General features: G+C 49.9%; 1 protein-coding gene across 1 annotated transcript in view; it reads left to right on the forward strand.

Annotated features, from left to right (window-relative positions):
- The first annotated feature begins 24,126 nt into the window (after positions 1-24,126).
- WIPI1 (WD repeat domain, phosphoinositide interacting 1) overlaps positions 24,127-24,935 on the forward strand; it is a 28,618-nt gene continuing 27,809 nt past the window's right edge. Inside the window, exon 1 of the mRNA XM_068978938.1 lies at positions 24,127-24,258. Within this exon, the coding sequence (XP_068835039.1) occupies positions 24,179-24,258 (80 nt within the window). The 5' untranslated portion in view covers positions 24,127-24,178. The remainder of the gene's footprint in view (positions 24,259-24,935) is intronic.

Below are 24,935 nucleotides of genomic sequence, written 5' to 3' on the forward strand. Positions count from 1 at the left end.
TGGACTGTGAAGGCTGAGCGCTGAAGAATTGATGCTTTTGAACTGTGGTGTTGGAGAAGACTCTTGAGAGTCCCTTGGACTGCAAGGAGATCCAACCCGTCCATTCTGAAGGAGATCAGCCCTGGGATTTCTTTGGAAGGAATGATGATAAGGCTGAAACTCCAGTACTTTGGCCACCTCGTGCGAAGAGTTGACTCTGATGCTGGGAGGGATTGGGGGCAGGAGGAGAAGGGGACGAGAGAGGATGGGATGGCTGTATGGCATCACCGACTTGTTGGATATGAATCTGAGTGAACTCCACGAGTTGGTGATGAACAGGGAGGCCTGGCATGCTGCGATTCATGGGGTCGCAAAGAGTCGGACACTACTGAGCAACTGAACTGAACTGAACTGAGTAGCCTATGAGATTCAACATCTCTTGGCATTTTTATCTGCCATCTGTGTATCCTTGATGAGGTGACCGTTAAGATCTTTTGTCCATTTTTTAATTGGATTGTTTTGTTTTCCTGTTGGTAAGAGTTCTTTGTATATTTTGAATAAAGTTCATGTAATTTTCACATGTCACATTCTATTGACTTCTTTCAACAATTTTAAAGTGTAAAATCATCTGTAGCTTGTGAGCTGTACAAGAACATGTCAGGGAGCAGAGTCAACCCATAGGTCATAGTTGGTCTGAGAAGTTTGGGTTTTCTTCTTAGAACCACTCGGGAATCAGCCCACAGTCACATGCAGCGAACACATGGGGTCTAATGCATGCTTTATCATTCTGCCTTTACTGACGTGAGGGCAGGAGCAAGGTGTGTGAGGGAGCTTGGAGCAAAGACACTTATTTAGAGTTTATTGCAGTGATCCAGGTGAGGGGTGGGGCTGGCTTAAACTAACTAAGTTTTGATGCAGCTGAGTAGAGTGGGGCTCTAAAATCCACTGTGGATGGTAACTGCAGCCATGACATTAAAAGATGTTTGCTCCTTGGAAGAAAAGCTATGACAAACCTAGATAGCATATTAAAAAGCAGAGACATCACTTTGCTGACAAAGGGCAGTCTAGTCAAAGCTAAGGCTTCTCCAGTAGTTGTGTACAGATATGAGAGTTGGACCATAAAGAAGGCTGAGCACCAAGGAACTGATGCTTTCAAATTGTGGTGCTGGAGAAGACTCTCAAGAGTCCCTGGGACTGCAAGAGAATCAACCAGTCCATCCAAAAGGAGATTAGTCCTGACTATCCATTGGAAGGACTGATGCTGAAGCTGAAACTCCAACACTTTGGCCACCTGATGTGAAGAGCTGACTCATTGGAAAAGACCCTGATGCTGGGAAAGATTGAGGGCAGGAGGAGAAGGGGACGACAGAGGACGAGATGGTTGGATGGTATCACCGACTCGATGAACGTGAGTTTGAGCAAACTCTGGGAGATGGTGAAAGACAGGAGAGCTTGACGTACTACAGTCCATGGGGTCGCAAAGAGTCGGACATGACTTGGTGACTGAACGACAGCAAAGAGCTGAGTATATTCCAGAAGCGTTTAAGAAATAGGAGAGACGGAACCTCGGGCCTGACGTGGAGGATCAGAGGAGGGGAGACGCAGAGACGATCCTGAGATGTCTGCCTCAGCCAGGGAATCAATGCTGCTGCCCTTCCCTGAGTCAGAGGACTCGCGAGGAGCAGTGCGCGTGGGGGGGATGAGGGGCCGCGACTCATCCCCGAGGGGCCGGCTGAAAGCTCGAGAGGCAGCTAAAGGCTTTGAAAGCATCAATTTATTAATTATGAAGCCATGGGCAGGAATGAAACCCCTCCTGGCTGTGGGCGTTGAGAGAGAAGCAAAGGGGAAGCAGGAGGATGGCGTGAGGACGACCGAGAGAATAAGAGGAGAAGCGAAGAAGGGGACCAGGAGGGACGTGAGGAAGCAGGCGGCAACCTGGGAGAGGGTGGAGGCCGCAGCAGCCGCGCGGAGCACGTGTCCAGAGATGGAAGCAGAGGCTGCGGAACAGGAGCGAGAAACGGAGTCAGGGCAGCTCACAGCGCAGGCGCGGTCCTGGGACCCGCCACCGAGGGGAGGGGCGCTCACAGCGCCTCCACGTGGCCTCTGCATGACCAGCCAGCGATGGGTTGCTGTCGTTCAGTCGCTAAGTCAGGTGTGACTCTCTGTGACCCCATGGACTGCAGCACGCCAGGCCTCCCTGTCCATCACCAACTCCCGGAGTTTACCCAGACTCATGTCCATTGAGTCAGTGATGCCATCCAACCATCCCATTCTGCCCCGCCCCTTTCTCCTCTGCCTTCAAGCTTTGCCAGCATCAGGGTCTTGTCCAATGAGTCAGCTCTTCACATCACACGGCCGAAGTATTGGAGCTTTGGCTTCAGCATCAGTCCTTCCAGTGAATATTCAGGACTGATTCCCTTTAGGATGGACTGGTTGGATCTCCTTGCAGTCCATGGGACTAGAGATTAGGAATGGAACAATCATGAGGTTATTGTGCTGATTAAAGTCGTGTGAAACTTGTCTCCCTCAAAAGCACAGGAAAAAGACACAGAATATGGAGGCTGCGCTGTTTCTCTTAACTGCTTTTTTCCGTGAAGCAAATCCCAGCCGCTCCCACTCTGCGGCACATTCTCGCTCAAACCTGGTTCTCAGGTCTTCCCAGAATTCCCGTGAGTTACTCGATATATGTTCAATAAATTCCTTTTCTACCTGTGTCATCAAGGAATTGTTCCTTTGCTTACTAGTAGAACTCTGACTGATACAAGTCCCTGATCTTGTCCTGGAAAATAACAATATTAAAATCTCCAGGCTCTTATTGGATAAGTTAAGAAATAATTTATTCATTAACATGCCATCTTCATGTCAACCAAGAAACGAAGCTGGGACGTCCCTGGCCATCCAGTGGTTAAGACTCCATGCTTCCAGCACTGGGCTGTAGTTTTGATCCCTCATCAGGAGACTAAGATCCAGAATTAAAAATAAATAAAAATAAAAAGTAATAAATGAGTGTTAAAATAAAAACCTTAATAAGAAAATTTTTAATAAAATAATTATTAAAAATAAAATTAATGAATAAACAAACAAAATTTTTAAAAATTTATTTTTTTAAAAAATGAAGCCTGATCTCTCAATGGGAGGAGCCCCCAAAATCCTGGACCATCTTTAATCTCCCATTGAGGAACAGGGAGCTGGTGAAGGGCTTCTTTTTTCTTTTTTGGACTATGGGATTTCTCAAAAACATTTTCAATGTAGAAGAACACAAAGAAGGGCATTAGAAATCACCCCAAGTCCACTACCTGGAAATGACGCCATGACATCGTGCACAATTTCCTTTCGATACCTTTGAAGCACCACCTTCCCAGACTCTTCATATATTTCCTCACTTTTCCGCAGGAGGACTTTAAATAGGAACGAGACGTTATTAAATTTGCACATCGAAACATTACTTTGGCCTCAGCCCGGGGAAACGACCTGGCAGGCAGACAAACCAGGCAGCTATCGCTGTGATGGCACAACAGCCTGCGAAGGCTCCGCTGCAGAAGGGGGTGGCGTTAGCTGCTCCAGGAGCCTCCCCACACTTAGGTTTTTGGACAATTCACGGCTTCCCAGGTGGCTCAGTGGTAAAGAATCCACCTTCAATGCAGGAGAAGCAGGTTCGATCCCTGGGAAGATCCCCTGGAGGAGGACATGGCAACCCACTCCAGTGTTTTTACCTGGAGAATCCCACGGATGGAGGAGCCTGGTGGGCTACAGTCCGGGAGGCCACAAAGAGTCAGACGTGACTGAGCGACTAAACAGCAGTGGACACTTTAACTTTTAACAGTACTGTCTAAAAGGCTTTGCAGATGCAACCAGCACAAGGCCAGTCCAGAAACAGGCTGGAGAAGGGGCCCTTGAATGTATTTCTCACTCACACTACAAATCTACCCCAGAGAGCCTGCAATTCCATTCTGCCTTATCTTCACATCAGATCTCAGTTTTTAAATGTGGCCTCTGTCCAGAACATCATGGCAGAGGGAAAAAACTAGCTCTTCAAGCTTCCCTAGAGGAGGGACCCAGAGCGGTTCCTTGTGCGTTTCACTGGTCCAAGCACAGCTTGGGTCAGGGAAGTTGGAAACGGAGCCAAGAAGACTCAGGCCAGCCTGCGGGCCCCTGTGATCTGGTCTCTGGCGGCCCCAGATCTTAGCCCTGCCGCTTCATGCCCACATATCCTCGGGCCACTCGGAAGCCTTGCTGTTGTTCAAACAATACAGACCCACGCCCACGTCAGGACTGGCTGTCCCGTCCGCTGACGCCCCCACAGCCTCCGGGCCCCGGCCCCACCCCTGCAGGTCACCTGACTGTCTTATTCCAAACGCAGCCGTCCTTCTCCTCCTGTGCTAGCCCCATCCCAGTCCTATTCGCTCCATATTCGTCGCTGTATGACGCGTGTATTTTGCCAGTTTGTTTGATCTCTCCGTGGGCCTCTCTCTCTTACTGTTTGTCTCTGTCTGTCTCTCCCCCACCCCCCACATACACACACACATACAGAGAGACAGAGATGAAAGCTTCACAAGGGCAAGGTTTTTGCTTTGATCCCTGTTGTGCCTCTGATACTTAGAACAGCATCTGGTACATAAAAGTGCCAAAAATACCTTTGAAAGAGTCCGTAACGGATGAATGAATACTAGAAAGGGAATTAGCACCGGAGAAAGACATAAAATGTTCACTAAATTATAGCTATATACCTCTCACTACACAGCAGTGTCTGGCCAAATAAATACCCCTTAATTCATTTGATTGGCCTTCATTTGAAAACTCCAGACTGTAAAAGTGAACTTGCAGATACAATGTATTTACCAGCCTTCGGGAGGACAGACAGTTTTCAGTTCAGTCACCTGGACTCTTTGCAACCCCATGGACTGCAGCACGCCAGGCCTCCCTGTCCATCACCAACTCCCGAAGTTTACCCAAACTCATGTCCATCGAGTTGATGATGCCATCCAACCATCTCATCTTCTGTCGTCCCCTTTTCCTCTTGCCCTCAATCTTTCCCAGTATCAGGGTCTTTTCAAATGAGTCAGCTCTTCGCATCAGGTGGCCAAAGTATTGGAGTTTCAGCTTCATCATCAGTCCTTCCAATGAACACCCAGGACTGATCTCCTTTAGGAGAGACTGGTTGGATCTCCTTGTAGTCCAAGGGACTCTCAAGACACTTCTCCAAACCACAGTTCAAACACATCAATTCTTCCGTGCTCAGCTTTCTTTACAATCCAACTGTCACATCCATACATGACTACTGGATAAACCATAGCTTTGACTAGATGGATCTTTGTCGACAAAGGCATGTCTCTGCTTTTGAATATGCTGTCTAGGTTGGTCACAGCTTTTCTTCCAAGGAGCAAGCATCTTTTAATTTCATGGCTGCTGTCACCATCTGCAGTGGTTTTGGACCCCAAGTAGTCTTAGTTACCTGGTTTGTTTGTTTGTTTTAATTTTTAAAAACAGAACAATTTGGCGGGGCCACACTGCACAGCGGGCTCATGGGATCTTACCCGGGATCAAACCTGTGTCCCCTGCAGTGGGAGCGCAGAGTCCTAACCTCTGGACTGCCAGGGCAGTCCCCCAGATTTCTAACTCAAGCTTAATTCTGGAACAAGGGCCACCCTGTGTCGTCACTTTCCTCAGTGAGCATACTTTATTCCTTGAATGTGAAGAGGGAAGGCGAGCACTTATTTATAAGAAGAAGAAAAAGAGATGAAGGAAGAGGAGAAAAGAGGGGAAAGGGAGGAGGAAGAGAGAGGGAGACAAAGCGGAAGGGTCTCCTTGAAATCAGGAGCCCATGTCTCCCGACAGCATAGCCCGTGATCTCCTTGCCGTCCCAGGGACTCTGAGAGCCCAGTGACTTTCACAGTACAGTCCCCTGGAAAGCCCTAAAGCTTTCAAGACTCCACAGTCACACAGACATTTCTAAACCTCATGGGGTCTTCTCTGCCTGGTCCCAACATCAGCTGTGAAATGGATTGCAGAGGTGGCTGCTTGCTGAGAGGGTCTATTCTGCCACGTTGACCCATCCACGGTTCACTGAAGCACAGGACGTGTCGGACTTGATCACTGAGCTTCAGGAATATGTCTTGAGAATCAATGGAACCAACGTAATTTTTGTATCTGAAGTTCTTCAGATTTTGCAAGTATAGGAAGATTTCCTCCCTTACTCCCCACAGCCTCTCATCTCTAAGAGCTGCGGACGCAAAGTGAGGTCTCTGCTTCTGTGGCTCAGGCGTCACCACCATTTTACAAACACGGATGGGGACTAGGGCACTTCGGTTCAGTTCAGTCACTCAGTCGTGTCCGACTCTTTGCAACCCCATGAATCGCAGCACACCAGGCCTCCCTGTCCATCACCAACTCCGGGAGTTCACTCAGACTCACGTCCATCGAGTCAGTGATGCCATCCAGCCATCTCTTCCTCTGTCGTCCCCTTCTCCTCCTGCCCCAAATCCCTCCCAGCATCAGAGTCTTTTCCAATGAGTCAACTCTTCGCATGAGGTGGCCAAAGTATTGGAGTTTCAGCCTCAGCATCAGTCCTTCCAACGAACAATCAGGACTGGTCTCCTTTAGGATGGACTGGTTGGATCTCCTTGCAATTCAAGAGTCTTCTCCAACACCACAGTTCAAAAGCATCAGTTCTTCACTTAGAAGGTCCTATTTCCAGAGTAAAGGATCAAAGAGGTCAAAGGAACAAGTGGTCACTGAACGAGAAATATTTTTAGAAGGCTTAACTCACAGAAGTAACAGATGTCTTCTTCCTGCTCTGCCCTCCCTCTCCACAAAGAAGACCCACTGCGGTCTTAATGAACGTCATCCAGGGATAACGTAGTCACGCCGAGGTCTACGATAATATCCTTGTACAGACAGCAGAAGCTGGTCTGAGAGGTCAAGGGGCACCCAACTTTTTGGGGAATGGAAGTCAGGCACGGTCCCCCACGCTCCTTCTCTGCTGAACTTTCCTGTGACTCCAGACAAATAGTACCACGTGCAGAAGCAACGGCTCTTCTCCATGATGATTTGGTCGGTGAAATAATCTGATTGGCAGAGAGGCAGCCCACCATCTACCCTTGAATCGAGCAAGCAAATCATAAAAGTTCAGGCTGTTCTTTGAGGCCTTGGAGAAACAGATTCACCCATGATGTCTTCGTGTATTCCAGGAATTTCTTACAAACTAGGCCACTAATTTGTTACTGTTTTGCTGTATCACGATGGAGAACACTGTCCTTTTATTTTATTGAAGTATAGTCCATGGGGCCAGAAAGAGTCAGACACGACGGAGCGACTAACAGCTTCACTTTCATAGCTGATTTACAACGTGGTGTTGGTTTCTGCTGACATCAGAGTGATTCGGTTGTAATACATGCATATTCCCTTTCACAGTCTCTCCCGTTGTGGCTTGTCACGGGACACTGCGTACACTTCCTGTCTCATACGGCAGGACCTTGCTGCTCACCCGTCGTACATAAAATAGCTTGCATCTCCTCCTGCTAAACTCCAGTCTGTCTGTCCCGCTTCCCCTCTCCCCCTGGCTCCACGAGTCTATTCTGCGTTAGAGGACGCTATTCTGACGATCAGCCTTTTCTTGCTAGGTGGCATGCTCAGTCCCTCAGTCATGTTCAACTGTTTTGCGACCCTATGAATGCCCATCAGGCTCCTCTGTCCATGGAATTTCCCAGGCAAGAATACTGGAGTGGGTTGCCATTTCCTCCTCCAGGGAATCTTCCTGACCCAGGGATCTGACCCGTGTTTCCTGTGTCCCCTGCATTAGAGGCAGATTCTTTACTGCTGAGCCACAGGGGAAGCAATGAGCTTTCAAAACTGATCCAAGCTGAGCATCCATAATCTGATAAAGGACAACCATGGAAAACCCATAGCTGCGGCTGCTGCTGCTAAGTCGCTTCAGTCGTGTCCAACTCTGTGTGACCCCATAGACGGCAGCCCAGCAGGCTCCCCCGTCCCTGGGATTCTCCAGGCAAGAACACTGGAGTGGGTTCCATTTCCTTCTCCAATGCATGAAAGTGAAAAGTGAAAAGTGAAAGTGAAGTTGCTCAGTCGTGTCCGACTCTTAGCGACTCCATGGACTACAGCCTACCAGGCTCCTCCGACCATGGGATTTTCCAGGCAAGAGTACTGGAGTGGGGTGCCCTTGCCTTCTCCCACAGCAGGCACATATTAAATGCTCAGTAAATATCAACCACTGTTGTTTGCACATGTAAATTTTCAGGTGTATGCAATCAAAACTGTTAGCGTCCTTCCTTAGCGCTTCATCTGGTGACTGATCACTCATCTTTCAAAATTCAACTCAAGAATCTCACTGAAGGCACTGCTCCCCTGACAGCCTGTGTCTCCCCACTGGAGCGTGTGACTGTCACCACACGGCCAGGACCTAGTCTTGGTCTGTCGCTCCCTCTACTCAGTGAGAGACCCTTAAAATAGAGCTTTGCTCCCATTTTGTGCCTGGGCACCCACTTCTGGTCTTGGGTCACATATAGACTGAAAAAAGATTCTCCATGCAAATGGAGATCAACAAAAAGAAATCCAATTCGGCTTTTATAACTTTTAGAAGACATTTCAAATGTTATACTTACTTATTTAAACAAATAGGAAAACTCAGGGGTTTTGACTTTTTAATTGATTTTTACTGAGTCTGGTTGGGTTACAATGTTGGGTGAGCTTCTACGGTACAGCATCGTGACGCATATATCTCCGCTTTTTTGGATTTCCTTCCCATTCAGGTCACCACAGAGCACTGAGTAGGGTTTCCTGTGCTACAGAGGAGGTTTTCATTAGTTACCTCTTTTATACACAGTGATGAATGTATGGGGCCTCCCCCTTGGCACAGCAGTGAAGAGCCTGCCTGCCAGTGCAGGGGACGCAGAAGACGTGGGTTCATTCCCTGAGTTGGGAAGATCCCCTGAAGAAGTGGTCTTGCCTGGAGAATCCTCGTGGACAGAGGTGCCTGGCGGGCTGCAGTCCATGGGGTCGCAAAGAGTCGGACACGACTGAGGGGCTAAGCACACTGAACATATGTCCATTCCAATCTCCCAGTTCAGCCCACCCCTTGCTCGCCCTGGGGTTTTGCTTTTGAAAGCTGGTGCTCTTTGGCTTTCATCTGAGGAGCTGTTGGAGGACTTGATGGCAATCTTCCGGAGAGGAAGCACCAGACACCCTGCTGGGCTGACTCTTTGTCACACGACCGGAGGTGCCCATCTGCCAGCCGCCAGCCTTCTCACTATGCCTGACACCAGGCAGCTGCAGGGCCCGGGCAGGCCCTTGGGCACCACTGTCCGAGGCAGGCAGCCGTTGGCCCTCCTGTGCACAGGCGCGCACACACACGCACACGCACACGCGGCACGGCCAGCACAGGATATAACCTCCTGTCAGCATCCTCTTCATTCATTAGCAAGCACACCTCGTCTTTTTAAAAACAGTCACCAAAATGACAGCTGACTCCCTGCCTTTCCAAAAACTCAGCCCCAGGAAACAGCAGTTGATCCGACTTAATGCTCTACATTTGGCCGTTTTTCAGCTGAACTGAAGATCCTGAATGATAGATAGCTATGTCTCATATAAAAAGAATACTATATGATCCATGTAACAGATTATATTTTAATACTGATGTTTATTATGAAGTCAATGATACGTTATTACATTGCAGGAATGAGAGGCCAACCGTGTACTGAACTGACTTAGACACATTAATAGATTCCTTCACATATTAATAGGAAAAAAAGAATACTATAAAAATGTGGGGCTTCCCAGGTGGCTCCGTGGTAAAGAATCTGCCCGCTAATGCAGGAGTCACAGGCAACGCAGGTTTGATCCCTGGGTCACGAAGATCCCCTGGTGGAGTAAATGGCAATCCACTCCAGTATTCTTGCCAGGATAATCCCATGGACAGAGGAGCTCGGTGGGCTACCTGTCCATGGGGTCGCAAAGAGTCAGGTGTAACTTAGCATCTAAACAACATAATACCAATTAAATTAGGAAAATATCTTTGTTTAAGAAAGACAGGAAACTGACACAGATGATGAGTGCATGGAAAACTTAACTTTATAAAATTAATAATTTTTTTATTTTTAAATGACTGATCCTATAAGCAGGTCATTGAGCAAATATGTCATGACCTGCTATGTGGTCAAGCATCATTCCAGATGCTGGGAGGTGACGATCCTCTCACGGACCTTACCTTCTCGATGGACGAGACAGACAGCAAATAGATAAACAGATAAACAAGGAAGATAATTTCAGGTTGCGATGCCTGCTTTGAAGGAAAGACACAGGCTAACGTGATAAGCATCCCTGCGCGAAGGAGGCGCCGCGGGTCCGTAGGAAAGTACAGACCTGGGTCACGAAGACCTTGAGATCTGCGCTGTGTTCAGGGATCGGGGGGCAGGAGAGGAGCAGCTCAGCACAGGACAGTCCACGCGTGGGGGGCACAGGGGCAGTGACGCCGGGTCTTCAGCTCCGTTCAGCCGCTCAGTCGTGTCCGACTCTGCGACCCCATGAATCGCAGCACGCCAGGCCTCCCTGTCCATCACCAACTCCCGGCGTTCACCCAAACTCATGTGCATCGAGTCGGTGATGCCATCCAGCCGTCTCATCCTCTGTCGTCCCCTTCTCCTCCTGCCCCCAATCCCTCCCAGCGTCAGAATCTTTTCCAATGAGTCAACTCTTCACATGAGGTGAAGTACTGGAGTTTCCACCCCAGCATCAGTCCTTCCAATGAACACGTTCTTGGTGTGCGTCAGATCTGTTTTTAAAAAGCACCTCTCCCACCTCTGCCTGGGAGTTGCTGAAGCAGGATTCTTTCAAGAGCTCAGGAGAAAGCGATCCCGTCAGGAATGCCGCTGGGTGGGCATGTGGATTTGCCCTGAATGTCAGAACCAGGCGGGGCATTCCAGAGAGCGAGGTCAGACCGCGGTCAACTGTAGATAGAGGCTGACTTAAAGCACCAAGTGTGGGGAGAGGTCCCGGGGAGAGAGCAAAAAAGAGAACTCAAAACCTAGGAAACTGCCACTGTCTGTATTTTAAGATACATTCTGTTGACTCAATGTCTTCAATAACCTCGGCAGCCAAACTTCCACAGGAAATTAGAGTCCCACCAAAGGATGCTTCCAACCTCAGAGGAATCATGAAACACCCAAATCACGCCCACTCCGAGTACGCAGCCGTGAAAACTCAACAGTTGTGTTTTTGGAGAACACACCAGCTTTTTATTCCCTGCATGTATTTGCAAGCAATAAGGAAAATAGGTGATCTGTGGGTAATTAATAGGCACCAAAATAAACCTGGGCACTTAGTTTCAGCTGATGAGCGTCGGGCAGTTCCTGTTTCCATTTATAAGGGAGGCTCTCACTCGTCAGCAATGTGTGACTTAGAGCTGCCACAGTCGGCTAAACACACAAGCCAGCTTCCCTTCCGATAGTGTAACTAAAATTAAAGGAACAGTCTAGACATCAAACCGGGATGTTGCATTCCAGTTCTCCGGCCCCTGGCCTGTTTTCCATCACAGGTTAGCTGGTCTCATGGCTTCAGCTACTTCCTCTCCGCCGTTGATCCGGTCTCGCTCTCTCTCTCCCTCCCTCCCCCAACCCTGTCTCTCTCTTTCTGTCTTTCTCTCTCAATCCCATAAATCTATTCCGTGCCCGGGACACAGGTATCAGCTGCCACTGAGACGTTCCCTCTTTGATGTCACCCGCATCTTTGGTTCAAAGGAACCAAAGGCTCTGGTTCCCAATGCAATTTCTCCTCCTGGTACCACATTTCGTCCTAACATAGCAACCTGCAGAGCGGAGATCCTAGGCTGAGCCAAAGCTGGGATCGCACAGCCAGGCTTATCTGAAGATCCTGTCCCAGCATATCTAGAGGACCAGCGGTGCACCAGGAGAAGTTAGCTAGAGAACGAAAGACCAGAATGAAACGAACAGACCAGAGATGGCAGCCCAGGATCTGCTCAGATACTGATCCCTCGACGCGGCCCCGTGGATTCACCTCTGAGCCTGTGTGTTGAAGCGGAACGAATTTCTATTATGACACCAAGCTTTGTAGCCCAGAGCATGGCCCAGAAGAGACGTGAAGACCTTGAGAAGAAGAGACGTGAGAATACAGGAGACTGCATTCCCAAGGAAAGATGAAGATGCACTGAAAAGGGGCCTCTTACAGAAATATCAAATGGAATAGCAAGATTATCTGCAAAGCAAGAACAAGCTGAAATTTTCACAAATCAGAAGCATCCGAGATTGACAGAGACGGAAAGGAAGCAAGCCGCTAAGACGCTCCAGCAGAGCTAGAATGGCGGCAGGGTCTCTGGTCGTGGAAAATCAGCTCAAGAGGAACTAGCCTGAGGCCGCCAGGAGAGCCAGGAACAGCCCCCCCCCCCCCCGAGCCCCCAGCCCCCTGCTCGCTCTTCTGGAGCAGGTTCACAGGCAGAGTCACAGCGTGGCTCTGTCCTGTTCTCCCAACACCAGAACAATTCCCTGCCGAACATCCCCGCAGACCAGCCGGGTAAAAGGACGTGATCAGTGAGGCCAGCCTCTTCCCGCCCACAGGGCCTTACTGTAGCAGCTTACCTAAGCGCTGAGCATTTGGCGGGCGGAGGACTGTGATTTATCAGGAGATCTTGGCCACACGTTTCTGCAGCCGGCAGATCTGATCAGTGACAGCAATGGAAACCCGTGGAAACTGCCACTTGGTGAGTTACCATCATCCACGTGGTCATGCCAAAGCAGCCTGGGGGCCCAGACCATTCTGACACTGAGAGAGTAGAAGAATTATTTCCTGTTCAGGGTCAGCAGGATCTCACTCTCTGGGGTGGATCCAGACACATCCACCCAAACTGCAGTCTCAACCAGCGCTGGTCACCAGAGGCTACTAATGTTTGCACGCGTGCACGCTAAGTCACTCCAGTCGATTCTTGTTACCCCACGGACTCCTCTGTAGCCTCTGCTCCTGCATTGTAGCACGCCAGGCTCCTCTGTCCATGGGTTTCTCCAGGCAAGAAAACTGGAGTGGGTAGCCATGCCCTCCTCCAGGGGATCTTCCCAACCCAGGGATTGGACCCAGGTCTCCCACATTGCAGGCTCATTCTTTGCCATCTGAGCCACTGGGAAGCCCTCTCCAATGGGTACACCAGACACTTGAGTGGGATGCAATGTCTCAGCTTTAGACGTGAGGAAGTGTGCAACAGGGAGTACAGTAGGAACCAGAGATCAAATCACCAACGTCTACTGGATCACAGAAAGCAAGGGAATTCCAGGAAAATATCTACTCCTGCTTCCTCGACTATGCTAAAGCCTTTGACCGGGTGGATCACAACAAACTGTGGAAACTTCCTAAAGAGATGGGAATACCAGACCAGCTTACCTACCTCCTGCAAAACCTGTATGCAGGTCAAGAAGCAACAGTTAGAACTGGACACTGAACAACCGACTGATTCAAAATTGGAAAGGAGTACGTCAAGGCTGTATATTGTCACCCTGCTTATTTAACTTATATGCAGGGTACATGATGAGAAATGCTGGGCTGGAGGAAGAACAAGCTGGAATTAAGATTGCCGAGAGAAATGTCAATAACCTCAGATACGCAGATGACACCACCCTTATGGCAGAAAGTGAAGAAGAGCCTTGATTTTCTCCCTGCTAAAGAGCCTCTTGATGAAAGTGAAAAAGGAGAGTGAAAAAGTTGGCTTAAAACTCAGCATTCAAAAAATGAAAATTATGGCATTCATGGCAAATGGATGGGGAAACAGTGGAAAGAGTGTCAGACTTTATTTTTGGGGGCTCCAAAATCACTGCAGATGGTGACTGCAGCCATGAAATTAAAAGACTCTTGCTCTTTGGAAGAAAAGCTATGACCAACCTAGAGAGCATGTTGAAAAGCAGAGACATTACTTTGCCAACAAAGGTCCATCTAGTCAAAGCTATGATTTTTCCATTAGTCTTGTATGGATGTGAGAGTTGGACCATAAAGAAGGCTGAGTGCCGAAGAATTGATGCTTTTGAACTGTGTTGCTTGGACTACAAGGGGATCAAACCAGTCAATCCTAAAAGAAATCAGTCCTGAATATTCACTAGAAGGACTGATGCTGAAGCTGAAGCTCCAATACTTTGGCCACCTGATGCAAAGAGCTGACTCACTAAAAAAGACCCTGATGTTGGGAAAGATTGAAGGCAGAAGAAGAAGGGGACGACAGAGGATGAGATAGTTGGATGGCATCACCAAGTCGATGGACATGAGTTTGAGCAAGCTCCGGGTGATGGTGAAGGACAGGGAACCCTGGCGCGATGCAGTCTGTGAGGTCACGAGGAGTCGGACATGACTGAGCAACTGAACAGCAAGAGCAGGAAATGGTCGTTTCATCCAGCTCTTCTTCGGCCTGAGTGCACACAACACTGAGGCCTGACCCCGGTTCGAGGAAAAGACCACCGGGCTCACAAAGTCAGTGTCGGTTTTGTAACCGACAAAACCGGTTACAAGGGGGTGTGCACACCGACAGGGAGTCTCAGGAAAAGGCTGTGTGGGGAGGGGGTTTTGTAGGACTTGGGTCTGTGCTGATTTATTCTAAGGCGGGAGGGCAGGGGCAACTGGAATCAGCCAGAGTTGGAGGTGGTCCTGAAGTGGGGTGGTCTAACCATCGGGTGTCCCAGGGATCCTTGTCCGGGGGCGGGAGGAACAGAGCGAGCCTGGGGAGCAAAAGCTGGTGATAAGCAGGCGTGGGTCAGTCCCAGCCATTGTGCGGCTGCGCTGTGACCGCGCCTCTGTGACTGTCGGGAACACCAGAGCCGTCTTACCAGGGCTGACTTGTATTTTCTCAAGCCCCACAAGAAGTTAGTCGGTGTTGGGCGGGGGGAGGGGAAAGGAGATCTAAGTAAGCCTGGAGAATAAGCCTGCGACACAGTGTTAAATAAACACAATACTGGGCTTCCAGGAGTTTTTTACAGACTCAAATCTCCCAAGACACCCCCATCGGGGTCAGCACAGACGCCTGATTCTGTTCCAGCAGAAGCCGGAGCCGCTGGGGCTTCTCCCCTCCCCGCGGTCATCTCCACTCTGACCGCTCTTCCTCTCCACTCTGTGCCCACCCCTCTCCGCTCTCACCACCCAGCCTCCTCGCGTTTCACAAGCACTTCCGGTCCTTCTTCCCAGAATGCTTTTCCCCACGTGGCTGCAGAAAACCATCCCCTCCCCTCCTTCAGGCCTTTTGCAAATGGTACCTTCCACGAGGGCCTCCCTGTTTTCGCTCCATGAAACCCACCTCCCCCGACTCCTCCAAACGCCCTGGTCATTGCTTAATTTTTCTTCTGAGCACTCATTACATCTAAGTTACTCTCCACTTTATTTTTTTATTATTATTATTTTTTTCTTTACGGTCTTTCTGCCTATGTGGGCATGCACTTCTTTATTATTTTTAAATTTAACTTTTATTTTATATTGGAGTATATTTGATTTGAGCTTCCCTGGTGGCTCAGAGGTTAAAGCGTCTGCCTGCAACGCGGGAGACCTGGGTTCGATCCCTGGGTTGGAAAGATCCCCTGGAGAAGGAAATGGCAACCCACTCCAGTACTCTTGCCTGGAGAATCCCAGGGGTGGAGGAGCCTGGTGGGCTGCGTCCATGGGGTTGCAAAGAGTCGGAGACGACTGAGCGACCTCACTTCACTTGAATGCTTAGACTGAGCGACTTCACTTCTCCCGAGTGCTTGATTTACGATGTTGTATTCTCTTCGGGTGTGCAGCAAAGTGGTTCGGTTCTACAGATACTTACACCTGCTCTTTTCTGCGTTCTTTTTCCATTTAGGTTATTACAGAATATTGAGTGGAGTTTCCTGTGCTGTACAGTAGAACTTTGAAAGAGAAAGTTGCTCAGTCGTGTCCGACTCTTTGTGACCCCATGGACTATACAGTCCGTGGAATTCTCCAGGCTAGAATACTGGAGTGGGTAGCCTTTCCCTTCTCCAGGGGATCTTCCCAACCCAGGGATCGAACCCAGGTCGCCCGCATTGCAGGCGGCTTCTTTACCAGCAGAGCTCTCGGGGAGGCCCGCAGTGGGTCTTTGCCGATCGTCTGTGTTCCATGTAGTAGTGTGTATCTGTTAATCTCAGACTCCTGTCTCGTCCCTCCCCGCTCCCTTTCTCCTTTGGTGACCACGTTTGTTTCTATGTCTGTGAGTCAGCTTCTGCTTTGTGAATAAGATCACTGTATCACTCTTAAGATTCCACACCTAAGTAATGTCCCACGATAGCTGTCTTTCTCTGCCTGACTTGCTTCACTTAGTATAATAACCTCTAAATCCATCCATGGTACCGCAAATGGCATCATTCCATCCTTTTCACGGCTGAGTAGCATTCCACTGTGTACATGTACCACATCTTTGTCAATTCACCTGTTGATGGACATTTAGGTTGCTTCCATGTCTTGGAGAAGGAAATGGCAACCCACTCCAGTCTTCTTGCCTGGAGAATCCCAGGGACAGAGGAGCCTGGTGGGCTACAGTCCATGGGGTTGCAAAGAGTCGGACACAAGTGAGTGACTTCACTTACTTACTTACTTACCATGTTTCGGCTATTATAAATAGTTCTGCAATGAACATCGGGGTACATGTATCTTTTCAAAGTATAGTTTTCTCTAAATATATGCCCAGGAGTGAGATTGCTGGGTCATATGGTAGTCTTATTTTTAGTTTTTTAAGGAACTTCCATACCGTTTCCATAGTGGCTGTACCAATTTACATTCCCGCCAACAGTGCAGGAGGGTCCTTTTCCCTGCACCCTCTCCAGCACTTATGGTTTGTGGACTTTTCAATGATGGTCATTCTGACCAGTGTGAGGTAATACTTCATTGTAGTTCCAATTAGCATTTCTCTAATATTAATGGTTAGCAACGTGCAGTGTCTTTTCACGTTCCTGTCGGCCACCTGTGAGTCTCTCTTGGAGAAATGTCTGTTTAGACCTTCGGTCAGGGATTTTTAAACACTTTGCCCCGGGGGGCGTCCCCAGGGCTGGAACTGCGGCAGGTGAGTCACCGGCAGGCACAGGATACAAACTTGTCAAGTGAGTGACTAGGCAAACCCCTCCCAACAGAGGGAGTGGGGAGTGAAGCCCACGTTTTCAACGCATACCCTGTGAAGAGGTCTGGGGAGAACCTCGGGGACTCTTCCTCCAAAGCTTTAGAATCGAGTCTCCAGATCTCACTCAAGTCAGTCTTTCCTTCAAAAGCCAGCCACCAGCCTGGAATGGAATACTTCAGACCACTAGATGGCGCCGTTCACCAGGCATCGTTGGACTCTATCATCCCGGAGTCGTGACTTCTGAAATCACCTTCTTCTTGGAGAAGATGAATTCCAAGGAACGGTGACCACTTCCGAGGCCATCTCTCCAGACCAGGCAGAAACCCAGAGTGCCATCGCATCACTTATCAACTAGCCACCCCCACCACAGAGCACAGATTAACCCTTTGATGGGAACAAAAGATGTTTTTAGTGCAATCGACCCCGGGTACCCCCAGGAATTGGTTCCAGGAACCTTCCCCATATCAAGCTTCCCTGGTGGCTCAGAGGTTAAAGCGTCTGCCTGCCATGCAGGAGACCTGGGTTCGATCCCTGGGTCGGGAAGATCCCCTAGAGAAGGAAATGGCAACTCATTCTAGTATTCTTACCTGGAGAATCCCACGGACGGAGGAGCCTGATGGGCTACAGTCCACGGGGTCGCAACTTCACTTTTCCCCATATCAAAATGAATTCCTTAGGGACTTCACTGGTGGCCTAGTGGGTAAGACTCCACGCTTCCCCTGCTGAGGGCACAGATTCCAACCCTGGTTGGGGAACTAAGATCCCACATTCTGTGCAAGGCAGGAAAAAAAAATCAAATCTATTACATAAAACAGCATGGTATTTGCACACAACCTAGGCACACCTCCCACATACTTTAAACCATCTCTGCATCACTTGTAACACCTAATACGATGCAGTGTTAGCATCAGACATGCATAGTCACGCCTGACTCTCTGCAACCCCGTAGACCTAGCCCACTAGGCTCCTCCGTCCATGGGATTTTCCAGGTGAGAATACTGGAGTGGGTTGCCATTTCCTTCTCCAGGGGATCTTCCTGACCCAGGGATCGAACCTGCATCTCTTGTACTCCAGGGGAATCTTTTACCGTCTGCGCCCCCAGGGAAGCTCGATAAGGTGTAAGTGCTATGTAAATATTTACTGGCATGGCAGATTCCAAGTTTGCCTTTTGGAACTGGAATTCACTTATTTGAGATTTTCGATCAAAGTATGGTGGAATTCATGAATGGGGAACCCACAGATACGGAGGGCCCGCTGTCCTTCGAGCGATAACCCAGCAAATCTGTGAGCCTTTCGGAGAAGCAGCAGAACCCCATGCCTCCCCTTTGAACCTGACCTCTGGCCTTTGGGGCACAGGCCCGCCCTTCTCTCTCTACCCTGCCTCTCTAGAGAATGGCTGAGGGGTCTGGATTCCAACTCTGGTTCTGGCCTCAAGTCGTGACCGCGTGAGAGGCACGGTGAAACGGAGCGAACAAGTCTGAGCGAGTGAATGTCTCCATCACAACCTGCCCCCAGACCCCGGGAGGTTGATCCAGCATCTCACCACGTGGTTTACGCAGCGGCACGACGCAGGTAAACCCCTGGACAGGAGGGATGTCACGGGCATTTACTGAGATGCTTCGAGCCAAGTTTTCTATAAAGCTTTCTTTTCCATTTGCAGATACCACCTATATCTGTACGCTAACACTTAAGTCTGGGTGACTGGCTGATCTGATGAACCCAAGTCTGTAATCCGGCTGGTCTTCAGAGGTCCCGGCGAACAGAAACTCCGTGACTGAAGCTCCCTGCATTGTCTTGAATGATAGACCATTAGCTCAAGGCTTGTCTGTAAACACAGGCATAGAAAGCTGCTGACTTCATGGATGCCAGCTGATCAGAAACTATTTATGGAGAACCTGTGATATGTTTTGGTGTTTTAGGAAGACTGTTCTGGAAGCCAAAATATGGCAGATTAGGGAGGGAGGTGAAAACAAAGATACCCCTTCTCCAGTGACGTATCAGTTTCTTTCCCTCGAGAGGAAATATACACATCAAGGATTATTAGATAGGTTGTTAGATTTTTGCCCCTTGTTGTCCCTTTATGTAACCAATAAAACCAGAAATAATGGTTCCATTTGGGGAACAAAGGCACATCCCAGGGTCTATTCACTCACTGCAGCCACGCTCTCGCACACAGATGGGGCCCAGGTTGAGTAACACAAAAGTCCAGTTTTGCCCTGACTGGGGACTTCCTGATAGCCAAGCCCACGGGACCATCTCCTTTCCCAGAAGTCACCCTATATTCCAGCGCGTCCTCCCCTATTGAGAGCTGTGGGACTGACTTCCTGAGCTCCTTCCGCACTGCGAGCCGTCACCCTGCCCTTTCCTCGCCCCTCAAGGCTTACCTGCTCTCAGGGCTCCTCCTCTCCTCTTTAACCACAGACTACCACGTACATTTATCCATCGCGGGTCTATTCTTTCCCAGCTCTCATTCGGAGTGTCGAAACACTTCAACCAGAAGAGAAAAGGGAGATCGGTTCCCGTGACATGATTTTATAAAAATAGAATGGGTTTTATAAAAAGCAGCAGCAGCCAGGAGTGGTACTTACTCACCTAGTAATCACTCTAATTATAGGCAGTTGGGTGTCACGGTCAACCATATTGGGTGTCCGGACGGTTGCATCAGACAGGATGTCTCATTTCCAGCTTCCTCTGTTAATGGCCTGTGCACACCCTGGTCAGCATCTTTCAATTACAACCTGATTGTTACACAAATAGGAAGTCCCATTTGCTGAACTGTGGCCTGCAATTTTATCTTACCAAGGATGTTAGATTTTCAGACCCTGGCTTGGTCCTCCCAATCTTCTGCTGAGGTATGTTTCCCTAGAGAGAATGGATATTTTGTCTGGGAAAAGATGGACCGTAGGAGTTCTAATTGGAGAAAAAAGAGAAAAGGTCAGACTCCTGTTCCCATTTTAGTAAACTGTGTGTTCTCTCCCTCCCTCTCCTCCAGTATTCCTTTGCTTCTGTTACTTGGCCTTGAGAATTCTGTTCCAAGAGTATGGAAGGACTAACCTGCCATAAGCAAGGACGTCCCTGGTGGTCTCGAGGTTAAGACGAGACCTTTCAACGCAAAGAATGCAGGTTCCGTCCCTGGTCAGGGAGCTGAGACCCCACAAACCAAAAAGCCGAAACACAAAACAGAAACAATACTGTAACAAATTCGGTGAAGACTTTAAAAGTGGTCCACATCAAAAAATAATTCTTTAAAAAAAAAAGACGCCCTAAGTCAGTATGTAAATCAGGAGCGTCCACTCACACAGAAACTACACAAGAACTAGAACTTGAAAAACCCAAAACAGCCTGACAGCAGATGAATTCAGCACCTCTGAACTTATTTATAATCTTTCCCTGGGCTTTTTATCCAAATGGGTTTCTGGGATTTTTTTTTTTTAATTTGAGGGTGGAACCTCTCAAAGTGGCACCTTCTGTCTCTCACAGAAGTCACAAGCTGGCTGTCCACAGGCCACATCCAGCCAGCGGACGCATTGAGTGTGGCTCACAGAGTGTTTTTCAAAAAGAAGAATTCATTGTCAGCATTTAAAATTTTTACATAAAAATACAGGTTTCTATAAACAAATATTTCTATATACCTTGATGTAAGATACAGATTTCTGTAGTGTCTTGGGAAAAATAAAACAGATGAGGCCGCCCTGGGATGTTATGCCCACGTGGTACCTGGCGGGTGGTGACCCGGTAGGAAACAGATAAGGCAGACCATCCGCAAGAAAACGTGGAGCCGGGAAGGGGAGCAGTTTTCTTCTGTGTCCGCATCTCTAGATCGGAGCCTTGATTCTGATGAGCATCCAGTCTACCTCCCCAGCGGGTCTGAAACTGAATGCATCTTCCTAAACACCTGCCAGACGTCTGGCTGCTGAAGGCGGCAGAGTGGGCCTCCTGACCACGGCGGAGGTTGGTGGTTTAGCCGCTCAGGCGTGTCCTACTCTTGCAACCCCGTGGACTGTGGCCCACCAGGCTCCTCCGCCCATGAGATCCTCCAGGCAAGAATACTGGAGTGGGTTCCCACGGAAATGGCTTTAAATCTTCCCTCTTCTTCCCAACTACCCCCACGTCCCATCAGCCATTGGGCCCTGAAGCTTAGGCTCTCAAAAGTCCCCTGGACAATGAGACAGCACCTAAAACGTAGCTACTGTGAACTGAGATATGCAGGAAGTGAAAAGGACACACAGGATTTTTTTTTAATTGCTAGTTTATTTTTAATATTTATTAATTTATATATTTGGCTGCGCTGGATCTTAGTTGGGATCTAGTTCCCCAACCAGGGAACAAACCTGGGCACCCTGCCCTGGGATCTCAGAGTCTTAGCCGCCAGACCACCTGGGAGGTCCCAGAAACATGGGATTTTAAATATTTATGCTAAAAAACGACAATCTAAACTGACTGATCAATAATTTAACTGACTGATCAACAATTTTACGTGGCTTACTCACTAAAATGATCTTTTTGACATACTGGGTTAAATTTAATAACATTTAAAGGGTTAAATATTATTAAAACTAACTTGCCCTATTTTCTTTACCCTTTTTAACAAGGTGGGGTTTCAAAAAATTTAAATGGCATATGTCTCTAAAATTTTGAATTACATTTGGGGTTCACACCTGTGGCTCTCATTTCTTTCTATTGGATAGCACTGCTTCAAAATAGCCCTTAGTGTGACGTGATGAGGGGCTAATTATATCTACAATGGCAGTCATATTACATTACATAAATGTATGAAATCAACACGTTGCAAACCTTACAATATGTTGTAAACCTTAAATTTAGACAATGTTTTATGTCAAATATATTACAGGAAAAAACACCTCTTGGGTTTGTCCTAACCTTGCCCCCATCCTAGAGCCCACTTTCTCACTTCTTTCACTCCTAAAATTTCACCTTAGTCTAGGCTTTTCCCCTTTCTAATCTATTTTTCACACCCTGGCCCAGTTTATCTGCCTAAAACACTGCTTTTATCATGAAACACTCCTGCTCAAAAACTAACACCAGCTCCCATCTCTACTCCATCAAGTCCAAATTCTTGGCAATAACGAGACTTTAAAAACCTCCTGGGCACATTATGTGATTCTCCCAACAACCCTACACCTAGCATGCCATATTTTTTGGTTTCTAAATAGAACAAAAAGGGCTGCAGCATTTGCCTGAGCTGGGAGGTGAGCCGGAAATCAGCTCTGAGCTGAGAGGTTACAAGGACGATTCAGTTAAAGCATCCAAGCAGCAGCTGCCTCCCTTACAACAATTTACACAACACCTCACATTCAACTAAAGAGCAATCAACATCTGGCCATCTATGAGCTGAGCTATTTTTACATCAGCTGAGAGGAAGAATAATAGCAGTGAAAGAAGAAACTGTTATATTTGCGTTTCAGAAAAACAAAACCAAAAGTCAACCAGAAAAGCTTAAGAGAAGAAGCCCGCTTTGTTCCCTGTTTCAAAACCTATATATATATATAGCTTTGTCACATAATAGAAAAATTGAACCACGCCAGTTTGAATGCTGTGGCAAGACAATAAAATACCATTTCATCTCAAAACTGGAAAAGCCTGAATTAAAAAATTGATCAGTAATTATATGAAGCTAAAACTAGCAGACCTGCTGATTCATAAGCTGTGTTGGTAATTCGATGGCAACATGTATTTAGGCTGGGAAAAGGGACCCTTCGTCAGGATTCACCTCCAATTACCTGAGTTTTTACTGCGCTGTCTACAAAACTCCATACCTTTCATTAAAAATACTATGCTAGACACATTTTCTTTCGGGTTGTTTTTTTTCAGCTACAGTTCAGACAGGTTTTGCCAAACATTGTCTAGCAGAGTCGTTTGGTGTACGGGTCTTGAAATCAGGCAACTCCACATTTTACCATTTACTGTGTTATTTCAGACAGAACTGTGTAGCAGTTCTCTGCTTCTGTTACAGTCTCTCTAAACTGGACATAATCATACCTTCTTCACAAACTTTTATAAGAATTCAACGAGATAAAGTTCATTGTTAACATAGCTCTGAACCTGCGGGAAGAGTTGTAACGGCGGGACAAGGGATGAGACAGCCCCTTATCTGTCCGGCCTCAGCACCCTTGCGTAGAAACAGTTTCCAAGCAGCTCGAAGACTCCAGAACAGGGTGGGGCCTTAGCGTCCAACGCGCGCCCCTAAACTGTCAGTTTAATAGCCGGGGCGTCGGGTGGGGTGAGGCCGGCGCACCGGCCCGTCTGCTTCGCCGCGACCGCGACGCAGACGGCGTACTGGACTCACCCCGCAGGCCGGGCCCAGCTGCCGGGTCTCTCCCTTCCCTCGCTCCGCCCCGCCGCCCCCGCAATGAAAACACCACCACGTGGCCTGCAGCCGTTGCGTCACTCTCCTCCACCCAATGGCAAGCCGTGCCTCGGAGCTGGGGGCGGGTCGCCAGTGGAGTGGGTCCGCCCACCGCCGTCGCCCGTTGGCTAATTGTGAGCCGCGCTGTGGGCTCTTCACCAATGGAGGCCGGCGGTGGGACCCCGCCCTCTCGGTGGCTGAGTCAGCTGGTCCGGCCGGAGGGCCGGGGCGGGGCCTGGAGGGCCGGGGCGGGGCCTGGCTGGCCCGGGCGGGGATGGGGCGGCCCTGCCGGGGCGGGGCGGAGGTGGGGCCTGACGGGGCGGAGGCGGGGCCTGGCGGGCCCGGGGCGGGGCCTGGGTGGGTCCGGGCTGGGGTAGGGTCGCCCGGGTGGGCGGGGAAGGGGCGTGGCCTGGCAGGCCCGGGCCGGGATGAGGCGGCCCGGCCGAGGCCTGGCGGGGCGGGGCCTGGCGGGGAGGGGCGGGGGCTGGCGGGGAGGGGCGGGGGCTGGCGGGGAGGGGCGGGGGCTGGCGGGGAGGGGCGGGGGCTGGCGGGGAGGGGCGGGGGCTGGCGGGGAGGGGCGGGGGCTGGCGGGGAGGGGCGGGGGCTGGCGGGGAGGGGCGGGGGCTGGCGGGGAGGGGCGGGGCCGGGCCGGAGACCGGCCCGCGGGGCCGGCGCCAGCGGGCTGCTGAGGTGGCTGTCGCCCGATCGGAGCCGCGGCTTCCCGGGTCGAGCCCCCGATGGAGGCCGAGGGCGCGGAAGGCGCCCCGGGCGGGACGGAAGCGGCGCTCAGCTGCTTCTCCTTCAACCAGGACTGCACGTAAGCCGGGCCTCCTGCCCCGCCGGGAGCTGGGGGAGAAAAGTCGCGATCGGGGTTGTCGTGCAGTCGGCGACTTGGACAGCGGGCGCAGGCCTGCGCCCCGGGGGCCTGGGCGTGACGGCCGGCGCGGCCTGGGCCGGTGCGGGTCCTCCGGCCGCCCCTCCTCCGGCTCGGGGCTGAGCGCCCCCGTCCCCCTGCCGGCAGGGAGCCAGGAGGGGCCGGCCGGGAGAAGGGGGGACAGAGCCCAGGGAGAGCGCAGAAGGAGGCTGGGGAAGGTGGGGAGCCGGGGAGTGACCAAAGCGAGGGTCTGGGCAGGAGGGGTTGGTGGTCAAGACAAAGGAGAGGGGAGCGGACAGGGAAGTTGCAAGTTGACCCCGGGCGAGACAGATAGCTAGGGCCCAGGAAGATGGGAGTTCAGGAAAAACTTTCCCATTTGTCCTTGAGCATCTCAACGTGGCATCTGGGCAGGGCCAACGACCAGGAGGCAACCTATCCCTGAAGCCAGTCCAGCCTGATTCCAGCCCAGCCCAGCCTGGGCGCCTGCCTGCCGGCGGGTTGTCAGGAACCTTCCCATTGCCCCCAGTGCGTCTTCAGGAAGCCCACTCGGCCAGACGGAACTCCTCCTGGGAGTCCAGGAACCCTGTCCCCGGCCCAGGCTGCCCTCTTGCTTCTTGAGT

Source organism: Capricornis sumatraensis, chromosome 8, assembly GCF_032405125.1.
Source record: "Capricornis sumatraensis isolate serow.1 chromosome 8, serow.2, whole genome shotgun sequence".
In the NCBI taxonomy this organism is placed as follows: domain Eukaryota; kingdom Metazoa; phylum Chordata; class Mammalia; order Artiodactyla; family Bovidae; genus Capricornis; species Capricornis sumatraensis.